The 12,473-nt window shown below is 51.2% G+C and overlaps 1 protein-coding gene across 1 annotated transcript in view; it reads right to left on the bottom strand.

The window, feature by feature from the left end:
- Positions 1-2,904: 2,904 nt before the first annotated feature.
- Positions 2,905-12,473, bottom strand: part of BRINP1 (BMP/retinoic acid inducible neural specific 1) — a 55,919-nt gene continuing 46,350 nt past the window's right edge. Inside the window, 1 exon segment of the mRNA XM_066610980.1 lies at positions 2,905-4,045. Coding sequence (XP_066467077.1) covers positions 2,905-4,045 — 1,141 coding nt within the window.

Below are 12,473 nucleotides of genomic sequence, written 5' to 3'. Positions count from 1 at the left end.
GTTTCCGTATACCTGAAACAGAGGTGTTGCAAATGCACAATGCCAGATGCAAGGGAGGGCACCAGGATGAGGTCTCTTGTTATCAGGTGTGCTCCCTGGGGCATTTGGTGGGCCGCTGTGAGATACAGGAAGCTGGACTTGGTGGGCCTATGGCCTGATCCAGTGGGGCTGTTCTTATGTTCTTAAACTACAATTCCCAGGAGGCCTTGCAGGTCTCTTGTTATCAGGTGTGCTCCCTGGGGCATTTGGTGGGCCGCTGTGAGATACAGGAAGCTGGACTAGATGGGCCTATGGCCTGATCCAGTGGGGCTCTTCTTATATTCAGCTGACAAGGGAGGGCACCAGGATGCAGGTCTCTGGGTATCTGGTGTGCTCCCTGGTGCATTTGGTGGGCCGCTGTGAGATACAGGAAGCTGGACTAGATGGGCCTATGGCCTGATCCAGGGGGGCTGTTCTTATGTCCTTATGTTCAGCTGACAAGTTTGGGCACCAGGATGAGGTCTCTTGTTATCTGGTGTGCTCCCTGGGGCATTTGGTGGGCCGCTGTGAGATAAAGGAAGCTGGACCAAATGGGCCTATGGCCTGATCCAGTGGGGCTGTTCTTATGTTCTTAATGCTAGTAGGAAAGGGGTTCATTTTTGCGGGTACCGTCCATAGTGCTGATGTCTAGATGCTTATGTGAATCCCAGCCAGAAGCTGACTCCCCTTCTCTGTTTGGACAGCTAATATGGAACATGTTGCTTGACCATAATACTGATGTGAGTGCAAGATCAGACTGATCAAAAGGGAGCTGTTCGACTGCTGTGTCTGGGTGACAGACACCTCTGAGCATGTCTGAGTGCCTGTCATTGACAATCCTTATGCTTTCCACACCCTATTTGTTGACAGGACTCCTGTGTCACTTAATTGAATTAGATTTCAATGAAGTCCAACAGGAGAGCACTTAAAAACGATCTTTGTACCCGATTGTAATCAAGGAGGAAGTTATGTCAGGAGATAGGGCCCTCCCAGGCAAAATTACTCACACAACTCGTGTTGTCGAGACTCACAAACTCTGACTTGCTGAAGAGGCCACCCACGTTCTGGGAGAACAGGCTTGCTTCTTCAGTAAGGCAAATATCCAAGGACCCCTTGTTATGGGTGCGGCAGCCTGGCCAAAAGCCACGCACTGGGTCCCTCAACCCCCTCGGATGTCCGTACGCATCCATTTGGCTCCCATCGCCCAGAGTGGCTCCAAAGGGGAGGGGCCGTTTGCACACTGTGGTGAGGCTCCCTGAGAAACTTCGCACTTTGCACCCCCTCTAGCTATGCCACTGGATCCAGGCCACTTCAGGTTTCTTAGTGTTTCTCGTCTTCACTTGGTCCACCTATTCAAAGTACCATTGGATGATGTCATCACCAGTTGCTTCTGGATTGGGAGGCCAGGACAAAAACCAGGAAGAGGCTCAGGGTGGACAGGAGGGCTCTTTGGAGAGCAGAAAAGCCTGCTTTAAAGCTGTGCCCACGAAGCGAAGCCTCCAACTCTGTTTCTTACACCACATTCCTGGTCTTGCTGCCAAGGCAGCAGGGGTTCTACAAGAACCACCAGGCACCACCTCAAGTCCCACTGGTGGCACCTGTACCACTGGTTAAGAAACACTGAATTAGACTTACTCCCAGGGACATATGTAGCCTGAATTCAGTGGCAGACCTGCCGTGAAAGGGGCAAATGCCCCAGGCGTGGAGACTTGCGCACCTCTAGGGCCATGCGGAAGCCTCACTGAGACTCCTGCCATGGTTGGAAACTGTGCTTCCAGTTTGCCGGAAGCACAGTTTAAGAAAGCGTGCGTGGGGAAGCGTGCGTCCTGGGGTCACATAAGGCTCTGGAATGGTGAGGTGAGTGTGTGTGTGTGCATGTGGAAAGCGATGGCATTAGGTTGTGGAAATCTTTGCCACAAGAAGTAGTGATTGCATCTCGCCTGGATGCCTTTAAGAGGAGATTTCTGGAGGAGAAGTTCATTATGGGTTATAAGTATGTGCAAGCTCTTGGTTTGAGAGGCAGGCTGCCTCTGATTGCCAGATGCAGGGGAGGGCACCAGGACGCAGGTTGTGTCTGTTGTCTTGTGTGCTCCCTGGGGCACTTGGTGGGCCACTGTGAGATACAGGAAGCTGGACTAGATGGGCCTTTGGCCTGATCCAGCAGGGCTCTTTTTATGTTCTTACGGGGGTGTGGATTCACATGCGGGGGGAAGTGGCCTCCCGTGGGTAGCACAATCGTGGACCTTTGCCCTGGTGCGTGAGGCCGGGGAGGTCCACCACTGCCTGAATTCACCAGAGGGTGGGAGAACAGTTCAGAAAAAAGGAAAAAAAAAAAAACATGGCCATGAACCTTCACAAAAGAAATATCTTTTATCTTTGGCCATTCCGCTCCCACTAGGAGAAATGGCAACTCTTTATAACCTGTACACAATGTGTTTTGTCTTGTTGTGTTCCTCCTTTTTTTGGCACCTGCAGAGCGCAAAAACTTTACAGTTAAATACAGGACATCTCGAAAAACCGTGTCGGCGCTTTGCGTGTTGGCTTTCCACGTATCTTTGCCGTCTCCGAATCTCGCCAAGCAACACCCCAGAGGAGTCTTACGTTTGGACTCCCCCCCACCTTATTTTTTTTATAATGATACGAATGAACAAACATGCCCGACGGTTTCACGGCGCTGCTTAAAACGGTTCTCTTTGCGTATTCGGACAAATGAAGACTTTCCTCGATTCCCCCCTCTTTTGTATATTAATTACATTTTACAAATTTTCATATTTTTTTTTTTTTTTTAAATCTCTTTCTTTTATCTTCTTTTCTTAAGGTCGGTTTGTTTTTTTTGTTTTTACAGCAAAAAAGCAAGTCTGGTCCATCGGTCCGTCAAAGTCCGGGTTAGCAGAGTTTGGCCGTCATCTGGTCGGACTGCCTGAGGATTTCGGTGTTGTAAAGATCCAGCGCGTGGTTGACGCGGATGATCTCGCTGTTGGTCAGCTTCAGGCGGTGCTTCAGCATACAGGAGAAGAGATCCAGCTGGGGCTTCCCCGGGGCGACGGGAGGCGCCAGTCGGTTGATTCGGTCCCGTATATCTAACAGCAAAAGCATGACCGAGGAGGAAGAGTAGAACTGCCCGCTTTGCGTGTAGGACTGGTTCACCTGCTGCACGGCGCTACGCAACAGGTCGGCGTTGAAGCGCAAGCTGTACCCAAACACCTGGATGTCCGAGATCTTGATGTAGAACTGGCGCTTGTTGGGGTCGGAGAGGTCCACCGGCCCTTGGCCGGTCTCGTTGCGCATCAAGGTGGGCAGCCGGGTCCGGCTGCGTAGGTAGATGTGGACGGTTTCGAAGAAGGTTTTCCACCGGTTGCCCAGCAGAAGAGTCCAGTTATAGCACTGGCTGTTCTGCAGGCGGATTTTTTCCCAGCGCGGGTAGCCGAACTCCCCGAAGGGCATGTTCCAGCCTTCGGAGTGGCTCCCGCTGAAGGGGTTGACGTAGACAAAGAACATGGGGTCCAGGCTGCTGTTGCGCACTTGGCAGATCCTCATGGAGATCCCGATGACCATGTGGATGAAGTCCATGCGGTTCTTGTTGCTCTTCAAGGTGAGGGACATGCGCTTGCGCCACCGGGGGTCGAAGAAGGTGTCCAGGCGGATCTCGTTGCTGATGAAGGTGGTGTGCACGTACAGGCGGGAGTCCATCTTCTGCAGGAGGTACTTCAGCTCCAAGTCCTGGAAGTCCAGGTCCGTCTCGAAGCTGATGAACTGCTCGCTGCGCTCCGAGTCCACGTTCTGGGGCTCGCAGCGGCCCCGCGAGAGGCGGTAGCCCTTGTTGCAGGAGCCGCACAGGGAGATGTTGGCCAGGCTGCACATGGCGCAGCTGTTGTTGCCGCCGATGACGCACGGAATGGGGCGCTGGCACAGGCTGGTGCTCCCGTGGCAGACGCAGCTCCGCTGGCTTTCGAGGAAGGTGCCCCAGAACCCGTTCTCGTTGCAGTAGAGCAGCGACTGGACCCGGGACAGCCACTGCTGGATCGTTCTGGAAGCAAGTCAAACAAAGACACCATCAGGCCTCCGTTTCCTAACACCCACACCCTAGTGAGAGCCAGGCTGGTGTAGCAGTTTGGGAGGCAGACTCAGACCTGGAAGACGCAGGTTCAAATCCCCCCCTCAGCCACGAGGCTTCCCGGGTGACCTGGGGCCAGTCACTTTCTCTCAGCCTCGCCTACCTCACAGGGCTGTTGTGAGGACAAAAGGAGGGGACTCAGACCTGGAAAACGCAGGTTCAAATACCCCCTCAGCCACGAGGCTTTCCGGGTGACCTGGGGCCAGTCACTTTCTCTCAGCCTCGCCTACCTCACAGGGCTGTTGTGAGGACAAAAGGAGGGGACTCAGACCTGGAAAACGCAGGTTCAAATCCCCCCTCAGCCATGAGGCTTCCCGGGTGACCTGGGGCCAGTCACTTTCTCTCAACTTCACCTACCTCACAGGGTTGTTTTGAGGACAAAAGGAGGGTGGAGTGTGTACAAAAGGAGGGGAGCAGCTGTGTACGCTGCCCTGGGCTCTTTGGAGGAAGGGGGTACAGAAATGTGATAAATAAATAAAAATAGTGCTTTTCAAACTTTTTAGCACTTTTAAAAACTTTTAAAAATTGTGCCCCACTGGACAAAAAAAAAAAAAAAAAGATCTAGAAAGAAATAATATTGCATTTATTAATAGTAATTAATATTAATTAATAATAATCAAGCCCTGTGCTCCCAAGGCTGTTGGAAACCTTACATGTAGCGCATGAGTGTGTAGACACATTTGCTAAATGGAGTTCAAGGACTGTTCCCCATAACATTTACAGCAGGGGTGCTCAAACTTTCAACTTTAGGGATCCTGGACCTTTAAAATTGTGTAGGAGAGAGAATTTCAGCAGGTGCAGCTTGTCATCTGTGGGATGACAAGTTGCACCTGCTGAAATTCTCTCTTCTATACACTTGTTGAAGGTCCAGGATCCCTAAAGTTGAAAGTTTGAGCACCCCTGCTTTACAGTCATTCCAGGGTACCCAGAAGCCTGAAGAACAAGATGTGCACTTAGGGGGCTTCCAGGCAGAGAAAGGACTGAAACTGGGTTCATACAAGATCGACGGCATGGTGGATTGTTCCTCACTGGGGATTTGCGAGCAGAAGCCTGCTGGAGATGCTCTAGGGCAATGGTTCCCACGCTGTGGGTCGGGACCCACTGGTGGGTCACAGCCAGGGTGACCAGATCCAATGGAGGACAGAGTGCCTATACTAGCCATTTTCAACCACTGTGCCATGGCACACTGGTGTGCCACAAGTTGTCCACAGGTGGTGGTTGGCAACCTTCAGTCTCGAAAGACTATGGTATAAGCCTACAGCACCGGTATTCCCAGGCGGTCTCCCATCCAAGTGTTAACCAGGCCTGACCCTGCTTAGCTTCCCAGATCATGGTATAAGCCTACAGCACCTGGTATTCCCAGGCGGTCTCCCATCCAAGTACTAACCAGGCCTGACCCTGCTTAGCTTCCCAGATCAGACGAGATCATGAATGTGTAGGGTAACAGTTGCTGTCACACAGGTGTGCCACAGGAATTTGGGAGAAGGTCATTTATTAGTAGGGCCAATGGGGGATGTGAGCTCCCACTGGCAACACGGTGTGCCTTGTCAATTGTCGAAAACCTGATGGTGTGCCTTTTCATTCACAATTTTCATGCCTTGTCAGTGTGCCATGAGATGAAAAAGACTGAAAATAGCTGGCCTATACCTTTAACCAATGTATAGAAGAGGGCATTTGGGTGGGCGCAGCTTTTTAAACCCTTCCATGCTGAGCTACGCCGGCCAGAATTCCTTCTTCTATACAATGGTTAAGGGCAGTGATTCTCACACATTTAGCACCGGGACCCACTTTTTAGAATGAGAATCTGTTGGGACCCACCGGAAATGATGTCACGACTGCATCATCAAGCAGGAAAATTTTTACCAATCCTAGGCTGCAATCCTACCCACACTTACCCAGGAGTAATCCCATTTGCTATCATTGCTAAAGGCATATACATAGTAGCTTGTTAAAAGCACAGGCCTGTCACATTTCCCCAAATGCAGTCGCATCCTAGGGTAGCATCAAGTCTACTGTATTAAAAATAAAATATTGAAATGAATGGGGACCCACCTGAAATTGGTTCGCGACCCACCTAGTGGGTCCTGACCCACAGTATGAGAAACACTGGTTAAGGGTATAAGCACGCTGTCTTCCATTGGATCTGGGCACCCTGGTCATAACCTGATTTTTGGTGGGTTGCCAAAAGGTGATAGAAACATCAGCTAACTGATTGCCTTAAGGCAGTGATTTTCAACCTTTTTCATCTCGCGGCACACTGGCAAGCACTAAAATGGTCAAGCCACACCGCCAGCTTTTTGACAATTGACGAGACACGCTGTGCTGTCAATGGGGGCTCCTATCTTCCAATGGTCCTATTGATAAATGACCCTCTCTCAAATTCCCGTGGCACACCTGGGGACCGTTCGCGGCACACCAGTGTGCCACGGCGCAGTGGCTGAAAATGGCTGCCTGAAGCCCTGAAGCTATTTAACAGAAAGACCAAGATGCAATTTGAGCAAGTCACTCCAAGGCTACCTGCACCCTCCTTTCCATCTTTACCCAGGCATGACTAGTGTTTGTTCACCCAGTGCAAGAGCTCACCGAGTGACTCCCCATGACAAACCTCCTCCCACACCAGACCATACAGAATAAATTACAATATCAAATGCACAACCTCAATGCAAGGGGGGACCCCATTAACTTTATTTTAATATAAATACAGGTCTCCCAACTAATCAATCACCAACAAAAACCAATGGCCAACTTGATGAAGAGTTCTAGTATTAGCTCTGAGACATGAAAATGAGAGCTGACTCATACTCACGCCTGATTGGTTCCCTGCTTGGTCATAAGAACCCCTCATTGGCTCTCAGAACAATCAATCTCATGGAGTTAAAGGGATCCACTTGTTGTTACATAAGGCAATTGTGTTTTTCATTTCGGGTTAATTGGCCCTAACATTTGATAGAATGCAGATAATTCAACGCGGTCTGTTTCATTACGTTCTGCTTGGGTTTGCCTTTTGAATGATATGTGACATGATGGTGTTATCGTAAACACAAATTTTCCAAAAGGTTTGCAAAATTTTGGCCGCTGGTGATGTCACCCCTTGCCCAGTGCGGCCCTCCCTTGCACCCCTCCCACAGGCTCCCAAACTCTGCCCTGGAGGGTCCCCTTCAGTCCACCGCTCAATGATTTGCCCGGCTCCTCTCTTCCCTTCCTGCACTAACAAGGGCTTCATTGTTTCCTCCAAAAGGCTGAGTATTCTCTGAGTAGCAAAGGCGCCCGGCGGCTAATGAGAAATTAGGATTCAGTCCCTGTAGATTGAGAGGAGTGATAACAGACAGGGGCTTTCAGAGTCCGATTAGCACAACCCACGGCACCTGCCTTGCCTGACCCCGGAATAATCATGAGGTTGTGAGCTGTATCAAAGACAGCATTAAGCATGACAGAATGGCACACAGCCACCAGGCAGGAGGGGAGAGATAGAGAGCGGAGAGGCAAGTCGATGGAGGTATATAAAGACAGCCTGGAGGAGGGGTAAAAAAAACTCAAGAGGGGCATCAACTATTAGGGAATAATGCTTGCTTTTTCCTATACCCCAATACAGAACCTCTACACACCCTCAGCTGCTGATGGAAAGCCCATGAGATGTAGAACCTGATTATAAAATCCTGGCCAAAGCTCACTCAGCCACCCTTCAAACCATCCCTTCCTCTCAATCAAACCCATCTGAGAAGGGGTTGGGGGATTCCATGCTAGGAAATCTATTTTTCACATTTTTATACTGCCCTTCCTCTAAAGGCAGTGCACACAGCTAACCCCTTCCTTTTGTCCTCACAACAACCCTGTGAGGTAGGAGAGAGAAAGTGCTTGGCCCAAGGTCACCCAGGAAGCTTCATGGCAGGGGGGGGGATGGATTTTAACCTGGATCTTCTAAGTCCACCTCTCAACCCTGGCTCTCATTAAACTGCTATGGCTTAATTTGGAACCTTCTGGTGGCCACATGTCAGAAAAGGATGTGGCAGACCTCCAAAAAGGCCATCAGAGAGATTCAGGGTATGGAGCACACCTTCCTTTGGAGGACAAGCTACAGTGGTTGACGTTTTTTTAACTGAGAAAAAAAAAATAGACATCTGTTGATAAAGAGAATATGACTGCAATCCAATGCACACTTTCCTAAGCCCCGTTGAAGACAATGGGACTTACTTCTGAGTAGACTAGCACAGGCTTAAGAACATAAGAACGGCCCCACTGGATCAGGCCATACGCCCATCTAGTCCAGCTTCTTGTATCTCACAGCGGCCCACCAAATGCCCCAGGGAGCACACCAGATAACAAGAGACCTCATCCTGGTGCCCTCCCTTGTCAGCTGAACATAAGAAGAGCCCCGCTGGATCAGGCCATAGGCCCATCTAGTCCAGCTTCCTGTATCGCACAGCGGCCCACCAAATGCCCCAGAGAGCACACCAGATAACAAGAGACCTCATCCTGGTGCCCTCCCTTGCATCTGGCATTCTGACATAGCCCATTTCTAAAATCAGGAGGTGGCACATACACATCATGGCTTGTACCCCGTAATGGATTTTTCCTCCAGAAACATGTCCAATCCCCTTTTAAAGGCGTCCAGGCCAGACGCCGTCACCACATCCTGTGGCAAGGTGTTCCACAGACCGACCACACGCTGAGTAAAGAAATATTTTCTTCTGCCTGTCTAACTCTCCCAACACTCAGTTTTAGTGGATGTCCCCTGGTTCTGGTGTTGTGTGAGAGTGTTATGTGAGAGGCTTGGGCTGTATATGTCCTCACTTTCCCACAACACTCAAACCAGGGGTCATCGGATGAGCCTGAATGCTTGGAGATTCAGGACAGGCGGAAGGGAGGACTCCTTCCCGCAACCCCAAAATTCAGTGATGGTCGCTGCAGTAAGATGAGGAGAAGATCACAACTTCAAAGGGATTTCAGAGGTGGCATGACCAATAAAGAGAGGACAAAATCTATCATTTGCTATGTTAGCTGGGGCGCTGTACGTCCAAGGAAGCCAGCTGGTATAAGGCACAGGGCCCTCTGGGGTGCTACTTAGCGAAGTAGGAAGCCAAACTGTGACTCCCTGGGGCGTTTGGTGGGCCGCTGTGAGGTACAGGAAGCTGGGCTAGATGGGCCTATGGCCTGATCCAGTGGGGCTGTTCTTATGACCCCTCATAGGGCCAGATGCAATGCACCGTGAGACTGAAATGGGTGGGACTGGCCACTGGATACCAAACCTACATACTGGGTGACACCAAAGAGGGGAACAAACCCTACAAGGAAAGGTTGAGGGAACTTGGGACGCTAGGCCCGGAGAAGAGAAGGCTGAGAGGGGATATGTTGGCACTTTTCAAATACCTGGAGGGCTGTCCTGTGGAAGGAGGGACAAATTGGTTCTCATCAAACACGGAGAGTAGAGCCAGACCCAGTTAATACACACTGCAAGAGAGGAGATTCTGGCTGGGCAGCAGCTGGAAATGCTCTAGGAGGATGACCTGCTACAGGCAGGGAGTTGGACTAGATGACCTTGTGTGCCCCTTTCAGTTATGATGCCACTGGTTGGGCATCCATATCTCAGGAAGCACACGGTCCATATCTCTCCCCCCCCCATTTTTCAAGAGGTGGCAGCCTTGTGACATTCAACCGACCCCCACCTCAGAAGTGTCAAATTCTTGGATGCCAAAAATGACATGAAAAGACCCCACTGCCTGGCTGGGCTTTTGCTTGCTCCCTAATTCCCCCCCCCCCAAGTTGGAGGCCTACAACCTCCTTTCTCATACTCCCATCCCTGTGGCTTTGGCATAATGGGGAGAGCCTCAGCTCCTCCATACTGTGGAACAGCCATTTTCAACTGCTGAGCCATGGACCATTGGTGTGCCACAAAGGGTCCCCAGGTGTGCCGCAGGAGTTTGGGAGAGGGTCATCTATTAGTAGGGCCATTGGGGGAGGTGAGCCCCCTGGTGTCGCTTGTCAATTGAATTAGGGAGAGGGTCATCTATTAGTAGGGCTGTTGGGGATGTGAGCCCCCCACTGTGTGCCCTGCCAGTGGTCAAAACACGGTGTGCCGTGACCATTTGAGTGCCTCGCCAGTGTGCCATCAGAGGAAAAAGGGCGACAATCACTGCTGTGGACATTTTGCACATATCGACATTTGAGGAGTCCACGCGTGTTTGAGCAAACACAGATCCGCTCAGGAAATAAGGTCCCCCGTGTCTGAGGCAGCTCGGAAAGAATGCAATCAAAAACAAGAGCATTAAACACAGCGAGGGAGAGAAGACGTGAGGGCGGAGAGATGGGGAGTGGAGAAAATGAATCAGCAGTGATGTGCTTGCGCTGTTTTGGGAAGTGTGAAAGGGCTATTATCGCCCTTCGCATTTGTTCAGAAGGTGCCGGCGACTCTCACCCTTCCTCTTGCCCTTGCAGTAAGAAAGGAAGCTGGAGAACTTGGGGGGCAGGAAAGACGTGGAAAGCTATAAACATCGGTCTAGCAGAAGGAGCCCAGCACCAAAGCACGATCAACAACAGCTAGCAGCTCAGGACCTGCCTTCCTTTCTCGGAATGCGAATGTCTGTCCGTTCAGACATGACACAAACAGGTCGGCTCCAAGCGTGGCCTTCCCTTTCCACTGGAATCCCCACTAATCAGGGGTGGATCCAAGGGGACCATGGGTATGTGGCCATTGTATGTGGCCATTGGCACAAACCGTTGTGCCAGCGGGAAAGAGTGCCCACCAGGATGGGAGCCCAGGTCTTCCTTCCTGGAAGAGGCAGTCCCAGACGGCAGTCAGAACGAGAGACCAGGCCTACCTGGGAGGTAGATTTTGGCTCCAAGTCTGGGAGGGAGCTCAAGTCTACCCTACCAGCAAACAGCCACAGAGGCCAAAGTTCAACCAGGAGCCCAGGTCTACCTTCCTGAGGGCAGAGTCAGAATGGGAACCGAGGTCTACCTGGAAGGAAAATCTGGGCTCCAAGTTTGGGTGGGAGCCCAGGACTACGTGCCCAGCAAATCCTGGCCATGGAGGCTGAAGTTCAACCAGGAGCCCAGGTCTACCATCCTGGAAGAGGTAGCTCCAGAGGGCAGAGTCAGAATGGGAGCCCAGGTCCACCTGGAAGGAAAATCTGGGCTCCAAGTTTGGGAGGGAGCCCAGGTCTACCTGCCCAGCAACCCTTGGTCACAGAGGCCAAAGTTCAACTGGGAGCCCGGGTCTACCTTCCTGGAAGAGGCAGCTCCAGAGGGCAGAGTCAGAATGGGAGCCCAGATCTACCTGGAAGGAAAATCTGGGGTCCAAGTTTGGGAGGGAGCCCAGATCTACCCGCCCAGTTGCCCTGGGCTCTGGAGTTAAATCTGGAGTTAAGTCTAGCTCATGGCCCCCCCCTCCCCCCCAACACAAACATTGAATCCACCCCTGCCGCTAATGGTATTTGCAATTAATGCAATTGTCGGAACTTGTTCTGCAAGCAAGAAAAGGGGAGGAAAAAAAGAGGGCTCAAAAAAAAATCATTCAAAATGTGCACTTGCACTTTTTAATGGTGCACTTGCACCATTAAGATTGGCTGAACGCAACTTTTATCCCCCCCTCCTTTCTTTCAGCATTCAGCTCAATTCAGCTTCATTTCCGGAAGGGCAGTCGAGTGTCACCACTTTCCTGGAGGCTATAATTGAATAGAGAACATACTTTTTTTTCTATTAGACCTTTGTGAACGGGACAGAGAGTCTCCCGCTGTTAATATAACCACTCTGGCTTTTCAGAGCCGCCGGCGCACATTAAATGCTGCTGTCTCAGTCGGCGCTTTCGCACAAGCCAAATTGCCCCAGTATGGAGCCGTCCGGCGTCTAATTTCGGGCCAGGTGCATGAGATGAGCTCGGGGTGGATGTGCAGCAAAGATGGGGGTCAGGGAAGCGGGTGGGATTTCTGCTGGAGAAACCAGACTGACAGGTCTCGGGTTTTGCAGTGGGTAATCAAGTAAACTTGGCTCCGGTGGCATAGCCGGAGGGGGGGCAGTCCAGCCAGCCTGACAGGGAGCCTCAGTGGCAGGCAAGCGGCCCTTTGGAGCCATTCCCCGGCGGGCGGGGGGGGGGGGGGCAAAACGGAGCTGCAATCCTAAGGTTGCAAACCCTAAGGCTGCAATCCTAACCACACTTTCCTGAGAGGAAGCCCCATTGAACAAAATAAGACTTAAATCTGAGCAGACCTGTTTAGGATTGTGCCCTAAGGCAGGACCTGTTTATCCTCACCACTTTCCTTAAACCTGCCCCCCCAAAAATCCTAGACTGATTTTCAAAAATCAGTGGGGTGTTTTTGGAGAGGGGAGGCTTACTAAAGCTGGGGGC

This window comes from Tiliqua scincoides, unplaced genomic scaffold, assembly GCF_035046505.1.
Source record: "Tiliqua scincoides isolate rTilSci1 unplaced genomic scaffold, rTilSci1.hap2 HAP2_SCAFFOLD_117, whole genome shotgun sequence".
Classification (NCBI taxonomy): domain Eukaryota; kingdom Metazoa; phylum Chordata; class Lepidosauria; order Squamata; family Scincidae; genus Tiliqua; species Tiliqua scincoides.
The sequence above is the reverse complement of the archived record's forward strand: the minus strand, read 5'-3'. Positions and strand labels throughout refer to the sequence as shown.